This window comes from Panthera pardus, unplaced genomic scaffold (genome assembly GCF_024362965.1).
Source record: "Panthera pardus isolate Hobbes unplaced genomic scaffold, ASM2436296v1 HiC_scaffold_9, whole genome shotgun sequence".
NCBI lineage: Eukaryota > Metazoa > Chordata > Mammalia > Carnivora > Felidae > Panthera > Panthera pardus.
The window spans coordinates 1,187,580-1,209,804 of NW_026527024.1; the positions used below are offsets into that span (position 1 = coordinate 1,187,580).

Here is a 22,225-nt window from a genome sequence, read left to right on the forward strand (position 1 = left end):
GGTAAAAACAGCTAGGAATGTGTGTGTCTTTGGGGATGGTGACGAGGGCAAATGCAGTAGGTCTTAGGTCATGGCTTGTTTCATAAACCCTGTCTGATTTTTGAGGAGACTCATCTAACCATCTATCCATCCATCCATCCATATATGCATACATCCACCCACCCATCCATCTACCTACCCACCCATCCATCCATTCATCCATCCACTTATCCATCCATCTATCCATCCACCCACCCATCCATCTACCTACCCACCCATCCATCCATTCATCTACCCACCCATCCATCTACCTATCCACCCATCCATCCATTCATCCATCCACTTATCCATCCATCTATCCATTCACCCACCCATCCATCTACCTACCCACCCACCCATCCATCTACCTACCCACCCACCCATCTATCCACCCACCCATATATCCATCTATCCATCCATCCACCCACCCATCCATCCATATATCCATCCATCCATCAATCCATCCATCCATCCCTCCACCATCCATCCATCCATCCATCCATCCATCCATCCATCCATCCAAAGTAGATCACTATGCTCAAAGTCTACTCTCTCAATCAGGGAAGGGCCACCCCAGGGAGCATGCATTCAGGAAGAGGTTATCCCAGGGAAGGAACTGTTGTTCTAGACAGCTTGATGTTTTTCTAGACCCCCCATGAGCCATTAACAAGCAGAAAGGCTGGGTGAGAGCCTGTGCAGACCAGAGCCCATGATCTCCCCCTCACATGTAGACAGAAGGCTGTACTGAGCGTGGGAAGCTTCAGGAGGAAGGAGGGGCAGGATCTCTGGTTGACAAGTGTGTTCTGCTTTTGGCCCGAGGTTGAAGGGGCTCAGTGTATCACCCAGTCAGGAATCACTTATGTGGCTCCCTTCCCCTCACCTTGCTGGCAGCGAGCGCCGCGCCCTTCCCGGTGCCCACCACGGCCCTGCCTGGGCTGCCGGCCTCGAAAGCCCTCTGCTCCCCGAGCCAGCTGAGCTGCGATAGCGGTGAGTGCCTGCCGGCCGAGCGACGCTGTGACCTGCGGCCTGACTGCCAGGACGGCTCTGACGAGGACGGCTGTGGTACGGACCTGGCCAGGGGACACCTCTGAGGGCCCCGCTCCTGCACGAGCCCCCTCTGAGTCCTGCGCACCCATCCCCTTGCAGTGGACTGTGGGCTGGCGCCCTGGTCTGGCTGGAGCAGCTGCAGCCGCAGCTGTGGGCTGGGCCTCGCCTTCCAGCGCCGGGACCTGCTGCGGCCTCCCCTGCCTGGGGGCACCTGCCCGTCCGATAGGCTCCGCAGCCAGCCCTGCTTCGTGCAGGCCTGCCCAGGTGACTGGCACCCAGGCCTCCTCAGGACCCCGCCCCCCCTGCCCCCGGAAGGGACACCTGGGGTGGATTCCTATCCGAGATCCACCTGGGGGAGTGCCCTTGCGCTCTTGGGGACCCCGGTGTCTGGGCTCCTCTCCACGACTCTAGGGGGACAGCCCCTTCTGAAGTCACAGCCTCGTACCTCCAAAGGGCTTAGGAGGAAGGCTGCCCCTGGCCTTGCCCTTTTTCCTGCCTGAGTGGCCCTGGATGGGTTCCTACCCTCCTCTAGTGTGGGGACTGGATGGGTAAAGTTGTTTCCACTTCAGAGTGAGGGTGTTCCCAGGCTGTGCCTAAGGCCTCATAGCCCTTGTGTTCTGTAGGTGCGAGGGAGTAGTCCCGACCTTGCCTCTGCTCCAGAGAGGGGTTTCCCACACCTGGTCTCCTAACCTGGTTTTTTCTGCTGCCACCAGGAGGAGCCCCGCTCCAGTCTCCCCACTGCCCCAGCCCTTTTCCAGGGACCAGAGCCTTCATCCTGGGAGGCACCTAGAGATCTTTGCTCAAGTCCCTCCACCAAGGGGAGGTTTCCTGGGACAGGAGAAGAGCCTGTTGAGTCCCCGTGGTGCTGCCCTAGGCCACCTAGCTGGCCACCACGCAGGCCCCTTCTCTACCCTGCCACCTTGCTTTCTCCAGTGCGGTCTGAGTCTCCTTGGGCTCACCTGGTCCGCCTCCATCCTTTCTTCCCCCCACAGTGGCTGGGGTGTGGGCTGTGTGGGAGGCCTGGGGGCCCTGCAGCGTCTCCTGTGGGGGTGGCCACCGAAGTCGGAGGAGGAGCTGCGTGGATCCTCCGCCCAAGAATGGTGGTGCTCCCTGCCCTGGGGCCTCCCAAGAGCGGGCACCCTGCGGCTTGCAGCCCTGCACGGGTGACACAGGTGAGGGAGCAGGGCTGGGCAGGGGCATCCAGGGATGGAGCCCTGTGGGGGTGGGGCTGTTAGGGAAGGTCACCGGGCCTCCTGCTACCCGCCCCACCTAGTGTCCCTCTCCCACCAGACTGTGGGCTGGGCCGTGTTCACATCAGTGCTGAGCTGTGCCAGAAGGGGCTGGTGCCACCATGTCCACCGTCCTGCTTGGATCCTGAGGCCAACAGAACCTGCAGTGGACGCTGTCTGGAAGGTGAGGCACACCCAGCAGTCAGGGTGCGGCAGACAGAGCCCTCGGGAGGAGGATACTCACCAGCCTTCGGTCTCCAGCCTCCCTGCCCCTCTCACCAGCCTTCGGTCTCCAGCCTCCCCGCCCCACTGCCCCCCTGCGTGGGGCTGAGTGCCCTCCTGCCTCCACCCCAGGATGCCGCTGCCCCCCTGGGCTTCTCCTCCATGATGGCAGCTGCCTGCCCCTCTCTGAGTGCCCTTGCCTGGTGGGCGAAGAGTTGAAGCAGCCGGGGGTGCCCTTCCTCCTGGACAACTGCAGCCGTTGGTGAGGATGTCTTCTGTGGCAGGGAGTGCCTGGGTCAGGGGACCAGCCCCTCTCCACCCCCCCCTTCCCAGTCCTGACCTCCTCGGCCTCTCCCTCCCCTGCAGCGTGTGCGAGAAAGGGGCCCTGGTGTGCGAGCCCGGGGGCTGCCCTGTGTCCTGTGGCTGGTCAGCTTGGTCCTCCTGGGGTCCCTGTGACCGCTCCTGTGGCTCTGGAGTGCGAACTCGGTTCAGGTGTGCAGGACGGAGCCATTGTGGCGGGGGTAGGGGGCAGGGAGAGGAATATGGGAGAAGGAAGGGAAGGGGTGCTGGAGGGTGGAGAAGGTGACGGTTGGAGAACAGGTGACCGGGAAGACAGGAATGAGGGCAGGCAGAGGAGACCGGGTGCCCAGGCCGCCTATCCCCCCCAGGTCCCCTTCCAACCCTCCGGCTGCTTCTGGGGGTGCCCCGTGTGAAGGCAACAGGCAGGAGCTGCAGGCCTGCCACGTGGAATGCGGGACAGGTAGGTCAGGAGCCCGGATGGGGGCCTGCTACTCACCCCCCAACCCTCATGCCTGCCTTCCTCCTCCCAATTCCCACCCTGGGGACAGGGCATGACCGATTGGGCCGCTGGCCACCCACATGGAGTCAGTGCGGCCTTCTGGTCCAGGAGGCAGCCCCAGAAGGGGCCATGATGCATGGGGCTTTGTCGGGGACAAGACAGAGGGTGGGGCCCAGGCGGCACCCCCCTCCCACATGCCCAGCACAGGCTGGTCTTGGGGGGCCAGGGTGTCCTGAGAGCAGGAGAGAGCTTCACTGGTCCTGCTGGCCGAGTGAGTGAGGGTGGGGCAGGCAATCAGGAGCACACAGATGCCAGATGAGGGAGCCCAGGCTGTTTCCCTCTTTCGTGGCCCAGGGTGTCCTCAGGCAGAGCAGGTGACGGCAGAGGTCTCTGCAGGCAGATGGGACAGAGGCGAGAATAGGAGTTGGGGGTGCGAGCATGGGTCCGTGGGGTCTGGGCCAGGCTCTCATAGCAGAGGAGGGAAGGAAGGGGAAGGAATGGCTGCTGGTGCACCGACAGGTGTCTTTGGCGACTGGGGTTTCTAGCATGGAAGAGAAATGAAGGATAGGCGTTTAGAAGACTCTGGATGAGTTGATCTGGGGGAAAATGTGAGGGTGGGTGGTGGACATGAGGTGCCAGCCGAGCCCACAGGTAGAGTGTGGCCTGAGCTGGAGCTTGGCTGAACAGGAGCTGTGCTTCGAGAGAGAGGCCTGGGCCTGGAGGTTGGGGGGGGGGGGGTCCTACCTTCCACTTTCGAGGGGCAGAGGCTTCTCAGACCTGACCCGGTCTCCCTCCCAGCTCTGCCAGGAACCCTGTGCAGAAGGCGTGTCCTTTTCTCCTCCAGAGACGCTGGGCTGGACGCTCTGGGAGCCCTGGTCCTCCTGCTCCAGGAGCTGCCTTACCCTTGGAGGAGACCCTGGGTGGCGCAGTCGTTCCCGGCTCTGCCCCAGCCCCGGGGACACCTCCTGCCCAGGAGAGGCCACCCAGGAGGAGCCCTGCAGCCCCCCTGTGTGCCCAGGTGTGCCCCCTCTGTCCCTGGAGTGGCCTGGGCACTAGGGTGGGATGAGGAGCAAGGGAGAAGAATGACCCCTTGGGCACCTGGGGCAGGGAGGCTAGAGCAAACCTATTGTCCCGAAGAATCTCCTCCACCCCCAGCCTGTGATTCACAGGGTGGGCCGGGCCTGAAGGGACCTTTGGGACAGTCCTGGAGGTGTGGCCCTCCTGCACCCCACCCCCTACCCGCACCTTTGCCGGTGTCCGTGATGACGAACTTGGCTCTTCCTGACAGCGCAAAGCATCTGGGGTCTGTGGGCTCCCTGGTCCACCTGCTCAGCCCCCTGTGATGGGGGCATCCAGATTCGTGGGCGCAACTGCTCCGGCTCCACCCCTGGGGACCCCGAGTGCCAGGGACCTCACAGCCAGACCAGGGACTGCAACACGCAGCCCTGCACAGGTGCCAACCTCCCCCTAACCCTTGCTGTTCTCTACCCAGCCACGTCCAGCCAGCCCCCCGGGGATTTTGACCTCTCTCCACCCCACCTTCTCACATCACTGACCTCTGGCTCCAGGTCAGGCCATACCCTGAGCTAAGAGACTCCCGGATTTCCTGTGTCTCCCTCCTCTGGCTCCCATACCCTGGGGACCGGGCACTGGTCCCCAGTCTTTGCTCCTCCCTGCCCAAGGTCTCCTTCCCAGGCATGTGGCCGAGGAGGTCAGACTGGCCTCTGGGGAGAACCACTCACTGCAGGAATTTCGAGAAGCAGGGCCAGCCCTTCTTTAGAAGCCCTTGGCCCCATTCTCCCTGTCCTTTCTCCTTTGAGCCCCCACTCCTGACCCAGGTGGCTTCTGTCTTCCTGCTCTACTTCCAAGGATATTTGTATTAAAGTCAGGCAAAGCTATGAATCTTTACTGGCAACCTTTCAGACACTGGAGCGAGCCTGCAAGGGAGGGGGAGTGGGAGGGGTTTCCCGTGGCTCCTCAGTCCTGCTCCCCCACCACCGGCATGTAGCTTCCCCTCGACCCCTCCATCCCCTGGCCCTTTCTTCCTGCCCATGCTGAGACCCTCTCTGTCTGCCCATCCAGCCCGGCATGTAGCTTCCCCTCGACCCCTCCATCCCCTGGCCCTTTCCTCCCGCCCATGCTGAGACCCTCTCTGTCTGCCCATCCAGCCCAGTGCCCAGGGGACATGGTGTTCCGTTCGGCGGAGCAGTGCCGCCAGGACGGGGGCCCCTGCCCTCAGCTGTGCCTGGCTCAGGACCCTGGGGTGGAGTGTACCAGCTTCTGTGCCCCCGGCTGCGCCTGCCCCCCTGGCCTTTTCCTGCACAATGCCAGCTGCTTGCCCCGCAGTCGCTGCCCCTGCCAGCTGCACGGGCAGCTCTATGCACCGGGAGCAGTGGCTCCGCTGGACTCCTGCAATAACTGGTAAGCTGCCAGCCTGGGTAGGGGGGGGTGGGGGGAGGGGGGGAAGGGAGGCGAGGTGGGGGAGGTGATTTGTGAAGGAAGCAGGGGCTGGAGAGGGTCTTCTACCCTCCCTTTCAGTCACCCCTGTTTCTCTTTCCTGGATGTTGAGATCCACTGGGTTTCTGCTCAAACACCTTGAAGCCCCCAACACTCCAAGCTGACACCAGGCCCTGCTGGCAGGGGACACGTGACCCTGCCCCACCCCCGCCCCCACCCCCCGCCCCACCCCCGCCCCACCCTGCCTTGTGCTTCTCTTATTTTTCTTTCCTTTTCTTACATTTCATTTCATTTTCTCTGTTCTTCTTGTTCCTCTTCCCTTTTCTTCCCTATCCCCTGTCCATCCCCCGACCCCCCTGCTACAGTCCCCTTTGTGCTTCCTCTCCCCCACCTCTTTCTCTTTTGCTTTTTCCCTCTTCGATTCTTTTTCTGGGACTTCCACATATTGGATGGGGGGCAACTTGAACACGTTTGTTGGAGAAAAGCAAAAGGAGAGAAAAGTACACTGTTCTTTCCAAGAGGCTCACACTGGGGTGTACTCTTTCGAAATGGCTCCTACCTGGCCCCGTAGAGCTGCTCAAAGTCCTTTCCAAACTGTGTGATAAATACAAACGGAAAGGAAAGCACGTAAAGGTGACTCCTGGATAAAAGTGTAGGACAGAGGACAGCACAGTGCCTGGGGCATCAGGGAGCCCACGGAGGGTGGAGCTAGGCGGAAGGGCCTGGATGAGAATCCTGTCACCTCATGAAGTTCGAGGGGGCCACGGGGCTTTACTTTCTAGACCCTTCTGCGAGTTTCACTTCTGTGCCTTGAACTTCTGTGCCCGGCCTCGGTGGTGTGCCGGCCGTGTCCCCCTGGGGGCAGGTACACAGAGCTCCAAGGGGCGGGGCCTGACGGTGGCCATGATGGGTCCTCTCTCTGCAGCACCTGTATCTCCGGTCAGATGGTGTGCACCTCAGAGCCCTGCCCAGGTACCCCGATGCCCGGGAATCAGCAGTGGTGGGTCCTCAGGGACCACAGGGGATGCTGGCCTCTTTAGATCAACTCCTGGGGATGTCGATGGTGCCCCAGGGAAGTTGGGAACCAGGGACGACCTGACCTGGCTTCACACCCGCTGTGCCCCTCCCTGTACCCACCCTGGCAGTGGCCTGTGGTTGGAGCCCCTGGACCCCCTGGAGTCTCTGCAGCCACAGCTGCAACGTGGGCATTCGGCGGCGCTTCCGGGCGGGCACCGCACCCCCAGCTGCCTTCGGGGGTGCTGCGTGCCAGGGCCCCAATATGGAGGCCGAATTCTGCAGCCTGCGGCCGTGTCGGGGTGAGAGCTGGGACTGAGGTCCTCAGAATCCCCCAGAGAAGAGCCAGGAAACACTCCACTCACTCCCCCCTCCAGACCCCAAGAGCGGTACAAGGGCCTAGTGTAAAAGATGCCAGGAGGATGTCCCCAGAGAGCCCTGAGAGTCATTCCCTAAGAGGGGTCCTCCGTGGAGGCCAGCCCTGCTCCAGGCCAGGGAGGAGTGAGGTCTCCTGAGATGGGTTGTGATCCTGTAGGTTCGAGAAGGAAGGGGTCTGGGTGGAGGAGAGGGCTGTGGTGGGTGTGGGAGGTAGGGCCCGCAGTGACCTGGGCTGCCACTCCAGGTCCTCGTGGGGAGTGGGGCCCCTGGTCTCCGTGCTCCGTGCCCTGCGGTGGTGGCTACCGGAACCGCACCCGAGGCAGTGGCCCGCACAGCCTTGTGGACTTCTCCACCTGTGGTCTGCAGCCCTGTGCAGGTGAGGGCTGTCCCCACCTCCTCCACTGCTCCTGTACCCCCAGTAGTCATCCCCCCCAACCCAGGGCCCTGTCAGCCCCTCCCTGTCACCCCAAGAACCCCTCTCCCTGAGCTGCCATGCAGCCTGTGACCTCCCTGGCCACATCTAGAGCCGATGCCTCTCCTGGGTTAGGAGCCCGGGAAAGAGTTTACTGTGCCTGGGCTGGTTATCAATTTCTGTGACCCCAGGGCCGGTGCCTGGCGTGTGTCCCGGGGGCCAGCGGTGGCTGGACTGTGCCCAGGGCCCTGCCTCGTGTGCAGAGCTCAGTGTCCTGCAAGGGGCTGACCAGACCTGCCACCCTGGCTGTTACTGTCCACCTGGGACGTTCCTGCTGGTGAGTGTCTTCCCTGACCTGACCTCCCAGCAACCTGGGCAGGGGAGAACCAAGGGTATGGGGCTTGAGAGTTGAGGAAAAAGCACTGAACTCAGGGGTCATGGCTCAGCTCTGCCAGCAGCCAGCAGGTGACCCTGGGTGAGACACGGTCATGCTTCCCTGGACCTCTCTTTTCCCATTTGTGAAATGGTGATAGGTCTACAAGGTCTTTGTGATTCATGCCTCCTTGAGTGCTCTGTTGTCTTATGTTATCATTAGTCATTTATTGAGCACCTGTTGCATGCTTAGTCTTGCGATGGGGGCTCCACCATGGGGAGAAAGTAAAGTCCGCCCTCATGAAGCCTCTGGTCTGGGGAAACCAGGCCCAGAGTGCCTAGAATGGAGGTAGAACCATCCTTACACAGGAAGTGAGCTTTGCATACTGTGGAGCTCAAAATGCAGACTGGCGGAGACTGGGTCAGTGACAGCGGGCTTCCCGGAGGAGGTGATCCTGATTTGACTGTCAGAGATTGCAGGGGGTGGAGAGCTGGAGGCGGCACTGCTGTTGGAAGGCAGGGAAGTGAGGCGGGCGCAGTGGAATTTGGACAGAAGCTTGTGGGGTGGTGGGGAGGGTTTACAGGGATAAATTGCTGGAATGTGGGGTGTGGTTAAGGGGCTAGAGTCCAGCGGGGTCTGAGTTCAAATCAGACTCTTCTTCTAGCAGCCCTGTGACCTTAAGATGCGTGCTCCCGTGCCTCCGTTTCTTCATTTGTCAAGTTGGGGTAATAATGTGTCTGTTCATCAGGGTCTCTGAAATGGTGAAAGGGCCTCCCAGGGCCTGGCCCACACCTCACTACATTTGACTTTGAATCGTGTACTGATGGGTGGCAGTTTTTTTTTTTGTTTTTGTTTTTGTTTTTGTTTTTAATTTGAAGCATTAGCAACTTTTGTCCAAACTTCCTGTATGCATAATTTCCAAACTTCCTGTATGCATGATTTCATCGGTTTTAATTTTTTTGATGAAAACGTAGAGTTGTTGTTTTTTTTTTTTAAAAACATCGTTGCTATACGGATCACGTGTTTCGTATTTTGTTAGCTGATTTCATGGGCATTTGACAGTTGGGTCTCATGTCCTGCAATTGGAGATGGTCTTTTTCCTCCCAGAGATTGGGGGGGGGGGCGGTCCATGCCCCTCCCCCACGGCTCCTGTAACTGCTGGCGCGGGTTTTCCACAGGGTGGTGACAGAGGTGTTTGTGGAAGGAGGCTGGGTGGCATTGGAGGGTGGGAGCCTGAGGGGTGCTGGGTTCTGACTGCGGGGAGCGGGCCGGGCCAGACCCACCTGGAATCCAGAAGATGATGGTTTTTGATTCCAGAACAACGTGTGTGTGCCCTCCCAGGACTGCCCCTGTGCCCATGGGGGACGCCTTTATCCCCCGGGCAGCGTGGTGCTTCGTCCGTGTGAGAACTGGTAAGAACCCCACCCCACCCGATGGTCCCGTGACCCGGGGGCACCCTGCTGTCCCTCCTCAGTGCTGGGGATGATGGCCTCCAGTGGGCCATTCCCCTGGGCCCACAGGCACAGCCGGTCAGCAACAACCTTTCTCTTCCCATCCGTCTCCATCTGCTGAGGCTGCAACAACCACACAGCAGACCCGGGGCTTGTCTTCTGACAGTTCAGGAAACTAGAAATCTAAGAGCAAGGAGTCAGCAGGGTGGTTCCTCCTGAGGGCCGGGAGGGAGAATCCATTCCAGAACCTTCTCTTCTGTGGTGGCTGGCGAGCCTTGGCGTCCCTTGGCTTGTAGCTGCCTTCCTGCAACCCGCTCAGGTCGTGATCTCATGGTTCATGGGTTCAAGCCCCGTGCTGGGCTCTGGGCTGACAGCTGGGAGCCTGGAGCCTGCTTTGGATTCTGTGTCTCCCTCTCTCTCTGCCCCTCCCCTGCTCATGCTCTGTCTCTCAAAAATAAATGAACATAAATAAATAAACAAGTAAATAAATAAAGACACCAGTCATATTGGACCGTAGTGCCCTCACTGTGACTTGCTCATCTCTATAAAGACATCGTTTCCAAATCAGGTCACATTCTGAATACTGGGGGTTAGGGCTTCAACGTGTGAATTTGGGGGAATACACTTCAGCCTGTGACAGCGCCTCCGAACTTCTGCTGTTTTCTTCCAGCTCCTGTGTTTCTGGGCTCATCACCAACTGCACCTCCTGGCCCTGTGAGGAGGGTGAGGAAGGGGCCTCGCACCTGACTGTGCCCCCTGCTTGCTCCCCACCAGGGGCAGAGTCGGGGGAAGGGAGAAGGGGTGCTCTGCCCAGGCCAGTGCCTCCAGCCTGCGCTCACTTCATCCTCTCTCTCTCGGCCTTTCCCTCGTCTGTACCCCAGGTCAGCCCGCGTGGTCCCCCTGGACCCCGTGGAGCGAGTGCTCGGCCTCCTGTGGCCCTGCCCGACGCCATCGGCACCGTTTCTGCACCAGGCCCCCCACTGCGGAACCATCCATCCTGGGGCTGCCGTCCCCACTGACCTTGCCTACACCTCTTTGCCCAGGCTCCGATGCTGAGGAAGAGCCCTGCCTCCTGGCAGCATGTGACCGTGAGTCCTGCGGTGCCAGGATGGTGCCCTCCATGCCCTGTGGATACCTGCTGCCTTGCGCCAGCTGGCCCCCAGCCCTGGCCGGCCCCTCCCCCAGCTGCCCTTTTGCTGTCATCCCAGGAGCTGGGGGCTGGGGTCCTTGGGGGCCCTGGTCCAGCTGTAGCCGGAGCTGTGGGGGGGGCCTGCGGAGCCGGATGCGAGCCTGTGACCAGCCCCCACCCCAGGGCCTGGGGGATTACTGCGAGGGGCCTCGGGCCCAGGGAGAAGCCTGCCAGGCCCTGCCATGCCCAGGTACCTGCCAGGAACGGGGCACAGAGGTCAGGGAACACTATGGAGAGATGGGGTGGGGTGGGGGGCACCCACATGGCTCTCAACCCACCCTGTCCCCTTCCCCAGTGACCAACTGCACCACCATTCAAGGGGCTGAGTACAGCCCCTGTGGCCCTCCCTGTCCTCGCTCCTGTGACGATCTCGTGGTGAGTCTGGCTCCCTCGGAATGCCTGCCTGACCTCTGGCACCAAGCGCCACTTTGCAGGAGGGCAGGGTGTGGCTTTGGGTCATGACCTCTTTGGGCCTGGGGCAGCCTGGCACTGGTGAGGAGGGATGGGGTCAGTGCCCATCAGACTGGCTCCCCTTTGTTCCAGAGACCGTCTCAGGAGTGAACCTCACCCAGCAGCCCATCAAGCCTTTCTCAATTTAAAGATTTTATTACAAAGATTCCATAAACACAGAGGGAGGGGAGATCATTCCATTACATCATCTCAAACACCGTGAGCCTTTTGGCGCATACACCCTGATTCTGAGTGTACGTGTGCTTGTGTGTGAGCCTTCATGGAATGCCTGTCCAGGACCATGGAGAGGGACAGAGGCAGGCGCAGACAGGGTCTCTGACCCACGGAGCCTGCAGCAGTGTGGCGTGGAAGCTGGCCTGAATCAAGGATGCCGAAGGGACAGCCTTGGGGCCCTGTGCAGGGCCCTGTCTGAGAGGGTCAGGCAGGAGCTGCACAGGGTGAGCAGGGAGGAAGGAGGACAAGTGCCTGGCTCCCAGCTTCCCCAGGGGACCCCACCTCCTTCCCAAATGACCCCTCCCCCCCCCGCCCCACGCCAGCTTTCCATTGCCCTGCTCCCTGTGTTCTGAGAGATGCCTCGGTTCCCAGGCACTAACCAGGTCCCCCATGGAACCCTCCACAAGATTCACATTTGGAGGACACTCCCACCCAGGGAAGCCCTTCGTGGGCTCTCCTCCCCTGGGGAGGGGACACGACCGAAAGTGTTTTATTTTATATATAAAAATTTTTTTAATGTTTATTTTTGAGAGAGGAAGAGAGAGAGGGCAAGCAGGGAAGGGGCGGAGGGTGGGGGGCGCGGGGGACAGAGGATCCGAAGCAGGATCCAGGTTCTGTGCTGGCGGCAGAGAGCCTGATGCGGGGCTCGAACCCACGAACTGTGAGATCGTGACCTGAGCCAAAGTCGGACGCTTAACTGACTGAGCCCCCCAGGCGCCCCAGAAACCGTGTTTAGAACATGATGACGACTGCGAACTGGAGAACCACGCCTTCTGCCTCTGCACACCCCTCAGCCTCCTCCTTCGCCTCATCTTTCCCCTCCCTGCCCCTTCGGCACTGTTTTCTGCTGACCAGAGCCCCCCCACCCCCAACTTGTTGCCCCCCAGCACTGCGTGTGGCACTGCCAGCCCGGCTGTTACTGCCCTCCAGGCCAGGTGCTGAGTGCCGACGGGGACTTCTGCGTGCAGCCCAGCCACTGTGGCTGCCTGGACCTGCTGAGCGGGGAGCGGCACCGCCCAGGAGCTCGGCTGCTGAGGCCTGATGGCTGCAACTACTGGTGAGGCGGCCATGTGGGCAGAAAGCAGGTGCAAGGCTGAGGGTGGGGTGTGCCTGAGCTCTCCCAGGTCTCAGCTGCTGTAGGTTAGACTCCCACAATCCCCGAGGAGATGCGGGCAGGCACTCTGAAACTCTGGTCTGACGGGTGGGGAGACCGAGGCAGCCAGCTCTGTGCATCTGCTCTCTGGAAGACGTGGAAGGCTGGGTGTGTGCTCTGAGGGGAGGGCGGGGTGATAGGTATGATGTTCCTCCTCGCTGGCCGGCCCCCGTTAGCCGCACACTGCCTGTGGTCACACCCCAGTAGGACACACTGGTCAGCGACTTGCAGGGAGCCCGCAGGACACCCGAGAGGTCCCTGAATGGGACAGGGAGAAGGGTCTAGATGCTCTGGAGAATGGCAAAGGGGCATCCGAGAGCCTGAAGGGAAAGGAGGGCGTAGCGGTGAGGGGAAGGGAAGAGGCAGCCTAGGAGGGGTGCATGTGGAGAGCACAGGCAGGGCTGAGCTGCCGTCCCCCTTCCTGTGCCTGCATGCCCTGCCCAGCACCTGTTCAGAGGGGAGGCTGAACTGCACAGACCTGCCTTGCCCAGGTACGTATGTCCCAGCTCAGGGGGAGGTGAGGAAAAGCGGCCAGGGTCACAGCGAGGGCTGGGACTGGGGAAGGGATGTCTGTGCCCCAGTGCCCTTCCATTGTCCCCTGCCGCAGTGCATGGTGGCTGGTGCCCATGGTCGGAGTGGACGGCGTGCTCCCAGCCCTGCAGGAGCCAGACGAGGACCCGCTCCAGGGCCTGCGCTTGCCCCGCCCCTCAGCACGGGGGCACCCCGTGTCCCGGGGAAGCAGGGGAGGCAGGGGCCCAGCATCAGAAGGAGACCTGCCCCAGCTCGCCCGAGTGCCCAGGTGAGATGCCCCCACTTGTCTGCTCAAATCTCAATAGGCCGGGTACCTCCTAGGCCTCCTAGGGCAGTTGATGCTGTCTTCCCGGCACAGTGGACGGAGCCTGGAGCCCATGGGGACTGTGGTCTTCCTGTGACGCGTGCCTGGGGCAGTCCCATCGGAGCCGGGTGTGTATCTGGCCCCCCACCCCTGAGGGAGGCAGGCCCTGCCCTGGGGGCCACAGGCAGAGTCGCCCCTGCCAGGACAATTCCACAAAATGCACAGGTAAGGGCTTCTGTAGAGGTCGGGGAGGGTCCCTTGGAAGGCTTGGGAGACACGGGCTCTGGCCTTTGTCCCCAGTATACACGTGCATGTCACTTTCTTTGAGAGGCAACATTTAGATCCCTCACCTTGTGGTCCTGGGACAAGGTGGAAAGTCAGGCGGCTGGGGGTGGTGAGGCAGGAGGGCTTGGCCCCTGAGTCCTGGGATCCTGCAGGATGGGCCCCTGCTCAGCGTCTGCCCTCTCTGCTTCCTTCCCGCCACAGAGTGTGGGGGTGGCCAGGGTCTTCTCCCCTGTGGGCGGCCCTGTCCCCGCTCCTGTCAGGACCTGTCTCCCGGGAGTGCGTGCCAGCCGGGCTCGACGGGCTGCCAGCCCAGCTGCGGGTGCCCCCCTGGCCGGCTGTTCCAGGACGGCCTCTGTGTGCCTCCTGCCCTCTGCCGCTGCCAGTACCAGCCTGGAGCCATGGGTCAGTGCTTCCCTCCGTGTTCTCCCCATTTCTCCCGAGCACCGCGGTGCCCACCGGCCTGGCCTCTGCCTGTCTGGCTCCGGAGCCCAGCCTGGGCTGCAGGATGTTGCTCCAGGCGTTAGTGTCTCATGCATCCCCCCACATCCCTGCTCCAGGCTGGGGCTTCCACCTCCCAGGCCCAGGATCTGGGGCACCCGTGGGGTGTAGGCTGATAGGGAGGGAGGTAGAAGGCAGTGGGATAGGAGGAAGGGTTGAGGGTGCGGGGCCCGCTGAGCTGTCTGGGGTCCCACCCCGACCTGTGCCCTCAGGGATCCCTGAGAACCAGAGCCGGTCAGCAGGGTCTGGGCTCAGCTCCTGGGAGAGCCTGGAACCCGGAGAGATGGTGACCGGGCCCTGTGACAACTGGTGAGTCAAGAGGAGCCGGGAGGGGGTGGGCTGCAGAGCCGGGCAGTGGGGGCTCTTGTGGGAGTTGGCCAGGGTGCTGTCTTCTGAAGCCCCCTCCCTTGTCCCCAGCACCTGTATGGAGGGCGTCCTGCAGTGCCAGGAGGTGCCCGGCTGCCCTGGGCCTGGGGTGTGGGGCTCCTGGGGCCCCTGGGAGGACTGCAGTGTTTCTTGCGGGGGAGGGGAGCAGCTCCGCTCCCGGAGGTGCGCCCGGCCCCCCTGCCCTGGACCTGCCCGCCAGAGCCGCACCTGCCGCACCCAGGTCTGCAGAGGTGAGCCCCGGCCGGGGTCTGCCCTTGACGGATTCCCATGTTGGCCTCTGATGCTGACTCATAGGTGCCTTTGACCTCTTCCGTCCCATCCCCCTACACTGCCCTTTCCCGGGGCCAGTGATGGGCATGTGGAGGAGGAGTAGCCAGATTCAGGGAGGGGAGCCTGTGGGAGGGTGTGACATTGGCCCTGAGGGGCACAACCTAGGGAAGGTATTGTCTGCACAACTGGGGAGCTGTGGGAAGGTGGGTACTGGGGTGAGTAAGCAGGCCGCGGGGTGAGCATGGAAGTAGCCATTGAGGGCAGTGCAGGCCAGAGCTGGGCACTGACACGAGTGTTGTCCCAGAGGCCGGCTGCCCGGCTGGACGTTTGTACCGGGAATGCCGGCCCGGCGAGGGGTGTCCCTTCTCCTGTGCCCACGTCAGTCGCCAGGTGGGCTGCTTCTCCACCGGCTGTGAAGAAGGCTGCCACTGCCCCGAAGGCACCTTCCAGCACCACCTGTCCTGTGTCCAGGTCAGAACCCACTCAGCCAGGAGCCCAAGACCCTCCCCTCCCTTCCCCTCCCCTGCCTTTCCTCCCCCTCCCCTGCAGCTGCTCACCTCTGCAGACTCTGTGGCCTCTGGACAGCTCCCCGCTTCCTCACGTGACCCCAGGCAAGCACGGTCCTGTGAGACTGTGTGAGTCAGGCAGGGGCCGAGCTCCCAGAGCAGACAGCTGAGGCCGTGCAGGCTCTGGATGTCGCTGGGTCCCTGGAGTGGGGAGCTTGTCTGGGCTCCTGCTCTTCAGCAGCCGCTGTTCCTGGCTCTCAACTCCAGCACGGAGACACCCAGGACTGAGGTGTGGCCAGGTGCCCCCTCTGGCTTCTTGCCGCCCAGCAGCTGGCAGCCAAGGGCAGTGGCTCCCCATGCCATGCAGGCTGGGACAGGCAATCGTGGGTCCTCGCGGTCCCCCTTTCCCTGCCAGACCCCTGTGGGGAAGCATACCCAACCTCCATTCTGCCTGGCCCCAGACTCCTCGTCTCCCACTGTGGGGTCTGGACAGCAGGCCAGTGTCAGCTCTGCTCTGCCAAGCTCTATGGGCACGTGGGGATTTCCTTCCCAGTCTTTAATCCTACCTAATCGTGAAGCCGGCGTCCAGGGGCTTCCCCCGGCCAGAGTTCCAGCCATACTCAGAAAGGCCTGAGCAGCCACCTGGTCCCATTTGCTTGACTTAGAGCTGATGACACTGAGGGGGCCCCAGGGAGGGAAAGGGACACACTGAGTCATGCAGTTATTGGCAAAGCTAGGGATCAGGCGTCTGATTCCTGGCTGAGGCCCTTTCTGCCTGAGTGCTCCCTCCAAGTCCTGCCCCCTGGGGGCCTCCTCTGGTCCTGCCTGTGTCCCAGCTGAGATCTGTATGCAGGAAAGCTCCTGGCCGTTACAGGTCTAGCTCAGAGGCCACTAGGCTCTCAGGTTCACACCCCTGACTCAGGGAAATGGCTCCCCTTGCTCCAGGGAATGCTCTTCTGGTGCCCAGAGCCCCCCTGAAACCTCACATGTCCTCCCCCAACCCCCTCACCCAAGGAGGTGCAGAGGGCTGGCACCTGACCTGTGCAATTGCCTTTTCTCCTCCCTCCCACCCGCCAGGAGTGCCCCTGTGTGCTGACCGCCTTGCTGCTGCAGGAGCTGGGGGCTGCCGGCACTGACCCGGGGGCTCACTCACCCATTTTGGGAGAGGGCGGTCAGCCTCTTGGGCCTGGAGATGAGCTGGGCTCAGGCCAGACCCTCCGTACAAGCTGTAGCAACTGGTGAGGGAGACAGTGAGAGTGGGGGAGAGATTTGGAGTCAAGGGAGGGGGAGGCGTTGGCTGCCCTGGCCCTGCCTGGCCTGGGTAACCTTGGCTGTGTCTCCTGTTCTTTGGGATGGAGACGCTTGTCAACACCCCTTTCTCTCAGGGTCTATCCTGCCCAGCCCCTCACCCCCATGCTGTTTCCCCAGCTCTTGTGTGCATGGGAGGCTGTCTTGTTCAGTGGGCAACTGCTCTAAGGCCGCTGATGGCTTCAGTCCCTGGGGGCCATGGGGCCCGTGTTCCCGCTCCTGTGGTGGGCTGGGCACCCGCACCCGCAGCCGCCAGTGTGTGCAGGCCTCACTCGCCCCGGGCAGCCAGGGCTGCCGAGGGACCCGCCAGGAGCTCAAGTACTGCCCCAGCCCAGACTGCCCAGGTGAGGGAAGTGGGAAGGGAGAGTCTGGCCAAATACACCTCAGCCCTTCCGTTGTCCTTTCCTGTCTCTGCCCATCCGAGTTGCTGTCTCTGGATCTCTCTTCCTTGCCTGCTAGCTCTATGTGTTTTTTCGATTCCGGTGTAACAACGTTTCTGGAGCTCTTGCCAAATGCACCACGCTGTGTGTGTTAGGGGGATAGCGAGGACTCTGACCTTGGAATCCAGGGGCTCAGATAACCCATTTCAGCATGTGGTGAGCCCTGTAGGAGGGCGCACATGCTATGGAAGATTGGGGAGGTTGAGAATTCTCCTGGAGGGTCAGTGTAGGAGGGCTTCCTGGGGAGGCAGCATGTGGGGTTTGAGGAGGGAGAGGACCTTGACAATCATTGGAGGGGAAGGAATGCCAGGTAGCAGGAGCGGCTTGAGCCAAGGCCTTGCTGCTATGAGGAAGTACTGTGCTTGGGGCCCAGAGGGTCAGTGGGAGACCAAGCTGACGAGGGGCTGAACCAGATAGCGATGGGTTTGGAACGTGGCCACCAGCCTCAGGTTTGGTCCTGGTGCGGTGCAGGCTCAGAAACACTGAGCAGGATTCTTCTTTGGCACAGGAGCTGAAGGGTCCACGGTGGAGCCAGTGACCAGCCTTCCAGGTAGCCAGACTCCTTGGGTCCCGGCCCCAGACTGCCTGCACCCTTGCACGTGGCCTCCCTTTGGGAAGAACAAGCCCAGGGCCTCCTCCCTTCCCAGCCCTGCTTCCTGGGAGGCCTGGAGCCCAGGGTTGACTCGTCAGGAGATGCCCCTCCCCCTTCTCCCCTCAGGCGGCTGGGGCCCATGGTCTCCGTGGTCCCCGTGTTCTCGCACCTGCACAGACCCCGCTCACCCTGCTTGGCGTGGCCGCGCTCGCCTCTGCCTGGCAAACTGCACCGGGGGGGACACTTCACAGGAGCGCCCTTGCAACCTGCCCTCCTGCACAGGTGCGCCTTCCAGTCTTGACCTCTGACCCTGACCTATGTCCAAACCACGGCCATCCCGTCTAATCCCAGCATCCTCCCTCAAACAGCTCATTCTGGCTCCCAGCCCTTGTCCCACATCCAGCCCGAAACATCTAATACCCCTGAGGCAAATCCCGAGCTCTCACCCTGACACCTAATCGAACCCGTGTGTGACTCTGGACCCTGGGTGCTTTGTGTCAGCCCGGCAACTGTTGGGGATCCACCGCCAGCACCCAAGAAAACCCTTACTTGTGCGTGTACTGAACAGTCCCCCCGAAATTCCCATCCAAATCCCTCAGTACCCTGTGAGTCTGTGAGTCTGGGGCGTAGTTGCCAAAGCCCCACAACAGCCAGTGTTAGATCCGAAACAGGAGCCCAAAGGTCTGGATGAGGTCACGGCTGGCCCTGGCAGACGAGGAGGTCTGCCCTCGAGCGGAGCGGGGCAGGCTCCAGCTCAGCTTTGTCTGGTCCTGTCCTGGCCCGCAGAGCTGCCCCTGTGCCCCAGCCCTGGCTGCGTGGCCGGGAACTGTTCCTGGACGGCCTGGGCCCCGTGGGAACCTTGCTCCCGAAGCTGCGGGGTGGGCCAGCAGCGCCGGCTGCGGGCGTACCACCCCCCAGGGCCCGGCGGGCACTGGTGCCCTGACATCCTCACTGCTTACCAGGAGCACCGCTTCTGCAACCTGCGGGCTTGCCCAGGTGAGGCCGGCCGCCGAGCACCAGGACGCGCCCTTCCCTGGCATCATGTGCCCCTGTGGCGCTTCCATCTCCGCGCACGACCCTGCCCCAGGCGCCTGGTGCGTGGGGGGCCCCCGCTGTCTGAGCCACATCCCTCACCTGGCCCTTCTCTTTTCCACGCAGTGCCTGGAGGCTGGTCACGCTGGAGCCCCTGGTCCTGGTGTGACCGGAGCTGTGGGGGGGGCCGGTCCCTGAGGAGCCGCAGCTGCTCGAGCCCCCCGCCCAAGAACGGGGGTGCCCCCTGCGTGGGGGAGAGGCACCACGTGCGGCTCTGCAATCCCGGGCCCTGTGGTATGGCGGTGGGGACATCCCGCACAGCTCTTCCCACCCCCACCTCTAATTGCGTTCTTGCGACACGTTGTGACGGAGACGCTCACTGGCCAGCTGAGAAAACCCTGAGGCCCGCGGGGGGTGGGCGGTGGGATCTGGGCGCTGGGTGAGGACCTGCCCAGGGTGAGCTGCCCGTCCCCAGCTGCACTAGAACTCATTCTCGCCATCTTGTCCACCCTCCTGTTCCTGGAGAATCACCCAGCCCCCTCAAGGTTTTCGGAGGATTTGAGGGTTACGGTCGTGAGTGCACCTGCACCTGGGATTGGGCTGAGCCAGACAGGCTCCTCCCAGCTTCAGCTCCTTCTGAGCTCACCGACCCTATGGACCTTGGTCCCTCTAGGGCCTTCCAATGCTATTAGGACACCCCCCCCCCCACCGATCCCCTCCAGGTGAACACAAAGCAGCCACATAGGTGAGCATGTTGGCTTCTTAGATGCACAAATTTAGTCCAGCTCGACGACATTTATTGGGTGCCAGGCTAGGTGCCGGGAACCCCCAGGTAGGTGAGAGGAACTCCCTGTCACTCAGAATGTCCCCATTCCAGGGCCTCCCCAAGGCCCCATGTTTCTATGGGCACCAACATGGGGAGAAGGATGGGAGTACAGCTTCGTGGAGGTAGGAGTGGTTCCCAGGCAGGCAGGAAGAGGGTTGCTGGTGCTCAGGGCCCTCTTGACTCTGGTCCTCCCCATGTGCTCAGAGCAGGGCTGCCCAGCGGGCATGGAGATGGTCAGCTGTGCCAACCGCTGCCCCCGCCGCTGCTCAGACCTCCAGGAGGGGGTCGTGTGTCAGGACGGCCAGGCCTGCCAGCCGGGCTGCCGCTGCTCCGAGGGTGGGTGCTGCCCTGGCCCCTGGGCACGTCACAGTGACTCGGTGGGAAGGCAGGTGGGACCCCGGGTGCCTGCACAGCTCTGGAGGGCTGCCTCCCCGCAGGCTTCCTGGAGCAGGACGGAGGCTGTGTGCCGATCGGGCACTGCGAGTGTACGGATGCCCAGGGCCACAGCTGGGCCCCAGGGAGCCAGCACCGGGAAGCCTGCCGCACCTGCACCTGCTGGGCCGGGCGGCTTTCCTGCACAGCTCAGCCCTGCCCACCGCCTGCCCACTGCGCCTGGAGCCGCTGGTCAGCCTGGAGTCCCTGCAGCCACTCGTGTGGGCCTGGAGGGCAGCAGAGCCGCTTCCGGTGTGTATGGGGCTGGGCCAGGCTAGTGTCACCTCCCCCCAACCCCGGTCTGCCACGCCTGGATGCGGTTTCCCTCTCTGATGCAGAGCTCCTGGATCCTGCCCCCCAGGGGCATGCCCACTCTGTGCCCTGGCCCCACCTTTGTCCCTGGTCATCCTTGCCTTTCTTTAGCCACCTCCACGCCCACCCCAGGCTTTCCCATCTGGTGTCCCACCAGGAGGTGGAGGAGCGATGAAGGGCCCTGGGCCACCACTCACCTTCTGTGCCCCGGGCCCCACAAAGGTCCTCCACGTCTGGCTCATGGGCTCCAGAGTGCCGGGAGGAGCAGTCCCAGAGCCGGCCCTGCCCTCAGCCCCCATGCCCACCCCTGTGCCTGCACGGTGCCCGCCTCCACACCTTGGGGGACAGCTGGCTGCAGGGGGAGTGCCAGCAGTGGTAAGTCTGGGCAGAGGCAGGGGTGGAGCGGGGACGGGGGCGGATGGCAGCGTCCCTGAATCTGGTCTCCTCCCTTCAGCTCCTGCACCCCGGAGGGCATCATATGTGAAGACATCGAGTGTGCAGGTCTGGAGTTTATGTCCCGCTCCCACCTCCCCCCACCTCTGTTTGCCGCGTGTCTCATATTTCCCTCCCACCCCTACTTCCAGCCGCCACCCCCTGTGCCACGGAGGTCCCGACCAGCCATCGGGACCTTCTCTGACCTTACTTGTGCCCTCCCACAGTACCCAGGGCTTGGACGCTGTGGTCCCCTTGGTCTGAATGCCCCGTCTCCTGTGGAGGTGGAAACCAGGTTCGCACCCGGGACTGCGTGGCCTCGGCCCCTCACCGCAGCGGCGCCCCCTGCCTGGGCCCTGGTACCCAGACCCAGAGCTGTGGACGGCAGCCTTGCCTGGGGCTGCTGGACGCCTGCTCCTGGGGCCCCTGGGGGCCCTGTTCCCGCAGCTGCGGCCCCGGCCTGGCCTCCCGCTCTGGGTCCTGCCCCTGCCCGCTGGCCAGAGCCGACCCCACCTGCAACAGCACCTTCCTGCACCTGGACACCCGGGCCTGCTACCCGGGGCCCTGCCTGGGTGAGTGTGCGCAGGAAAAATACAGGGAGTAGCACGTTTTCCCAAACCCCAGATTCCCCGCCCCCCCCCCCCCCGAGATATCCACCTATCCCCCTGATATTTGATCTTGTTTCTTTCCCTTTCCCACCATCTTTTCCTCTGAGCCCTTTGGGATGTGACCCTTGCTGCTGGGTGACAGGGAACACAGCGAATTAGGACTTGTGTGAATTCTTGGCTCCCTCTTGCCCTTTTCCTGCGCAGGGCGTTGGCCAGGGCTGGGATGAGAGTAGAGGGCAGGGGAGGGGCGGGGAGGGAGGAGAGAAGCTGGAGAGGCCTGGCTGGCACCCCCCCACCTTGGTCCCCAGAGGAGTGTGTGTGGAGCCGCTGGAGCAGCTGGACGCGATGCTCCTGTCGGGTGCTGGTGCAGCAGCGCTATCGGCACCAGGGACCAGCGCCCGGAGGGGCGGGGACGGAGGCGGGCCCCCCCTGCACACGACTGGACGGCCACTTCCGGCCTTGCCCCCTCGGCAACTGCTCTGGTGAGAACCCCGGAGCCGGAGGCCGGAGAGCCGAGCCCTGCCCGTGCCCGCACTGACTCCCGCTCTCAGCGGCCCCGTGACCCCCATGCCTCACGTCCCACCCCTCCCCGCTCCACTGCGATCTCCCCACTTTGTAGCTGCAGGCCTTGTCCACTTGCGGCCGCTCCCAGGCCCAGAAGGTCTGGCCCACCTCTCGTTGTGGCCACCCTCTCCATCTCTGCCCCCCGTGGCTCCCATCTGCCAACCTCTGGAGCACCTGCCAGGCCCCTCGCTCCCCGCAGGCCCTATCCTCCGTGCAGCTACCTGGCTCTCCAAGCCCCGACCATCATGACCCTTCCCTAGAGACAGCCACAGGGGCCGAGTGGGCGCTAGACGGGGCAGCGCTGGTCAGTCCTTACCGGCAGCCTGGGGCCAGGCTTACACTCTTACGAGGAGGCCCTGAGGGTCCTTGATGGGACCATGCACTGTGTGCTCCAGGCTTGGGGCGGGGGCAGGTGGAGGGTGTCTCTGGGCTGCCCCCCCACCATGCTGCTGGCCTCTGTTCCCCCCCCCCA

General features: G+C 62.6%; 1 protein-coding gene across 1 annotated transcript in view; it reads left to right on the forward strand.

The window, feature by feature from the left end:
- SSPOP (SCO-spondin) overlaps nt 1-22,225 on the forward strand; it is a 57,007-nt gene that overhangs the window by 26,529 nt on the left and 8,253 nt on the right. The window contains exons 50-88 of the mRNA XM_053898624.1: nt 910-1,080; nt 1,165-1,329; nt 2,058-2,237; nt 2,356-2,478; nt 2,649-2,778; nt 2,883-3,008; nt 3,185-3,276; nt 4,160-4,333; nt 4,604-4,768; nt 5,484-5,736; nt 6,698-6,744; nt 6,918-7,088; nt 7,409-7,540; nt 7,768-7,913; nt 9,267-9,361; nt 10,071-10,123; nt 10,282-10,488; nt 10,609-10,779; nt 10,885-10,964; nt 12,161-12,330; nt 12,871-12,917; nt 13,034-13,225; nt 13,316-13,486; nt 13,748-13,948; nt 14,257-14,353; nt 14,462-14,661; nt 15,006-15,172; nt 16,285-16,445; nt 16,636-16,859; nt 17,464-17,505; nt 17,674-17,829; nt 18,334-18,543; nt 18,706-18,873; nt 19,610-19,741; nt 19,843-20,089; nt 20,372-20,524; nt 20,604-20,650; nt 20,809-21,153; nt 21,498-21,671. Of these exons, the coding sequence (XP_053754599.1) occupies nt 910-1,080; nt 1,165-1,329; nt 2,058-2,237; nt 2,356-2,478; nt 2,649-2,778; nt 2,883-3,008; nt 3,185-3,276; nt 4,160-4,333; nt 4,604-4,768; nt 5,484-5,736; nt 6,698-6,744; nt 6,918-7,088; nt 7,409-7,540; nt 7,768-7,913; nt 9,267-9,361; nt 10,071-10,123; nt 10,282-10,488; nt 10,609-10,779; nt 10,885-10,964; nt 12,161-12,330; nt 12,871-12,917; nt 13,034-13,225; nt 13,316-13,486; nt 13,748-13,948; nt 14,257-14,353; nt 14,462-14,661; nt 15,006-15,172; nt 16,285-16,445; nt 16,636-16,859; nt 17,464-17,505; nt 17,674-17,829; nt 18,334-18,543; nt 18,706-18,873; nt 19,610-19,741; nt 19,843-20,089; nt 20,372-20,524; nt 20,604-20,650; nt 20,809-21,153; nt 21,498-21,671 (5,985 nt within the window). The remainder of the gene's footprint in view (nt 1-909; nt 1,081-1,164; nt 1,330-2,057; nt 2,238-2,355; nt 2,479-2,648; nt 2,779-2,882; nt 3,009-3,184; nt 3,277-4,159; nt 4,334-4,603; nt 4,769-5,483; nt 5,737-6,697; nt 6,745-6,917; nt 7,089-7,408; nt 7,541-7,767; nt 7,914-9,266; nt 9,362-10,070; nt 10,124-10,281; nt 10,489-10,608; nt 10,780-10,884; nt 10,965-12,160; nt 12,331-12,870; nt 12,918-13,033; nt 13,226-13,315; nt 13,487-13,747; nt 13,949-14,256; nt 14,354-14,461; nt 14,662-15,005; nt 15,173-16,284; nt 16,446-16,635; nt 16,860-17,463; nt 17,506-17,673; nt 17,830-18,333; nt 18,544-18,705; nt 18,874-19,609; nt 19,742-19,842; nt 20,090-20,371; nt 20,525-20,603; nt 20,651-20,808; nt 21,154-21,497; nt 21,672-22,225) is intronic.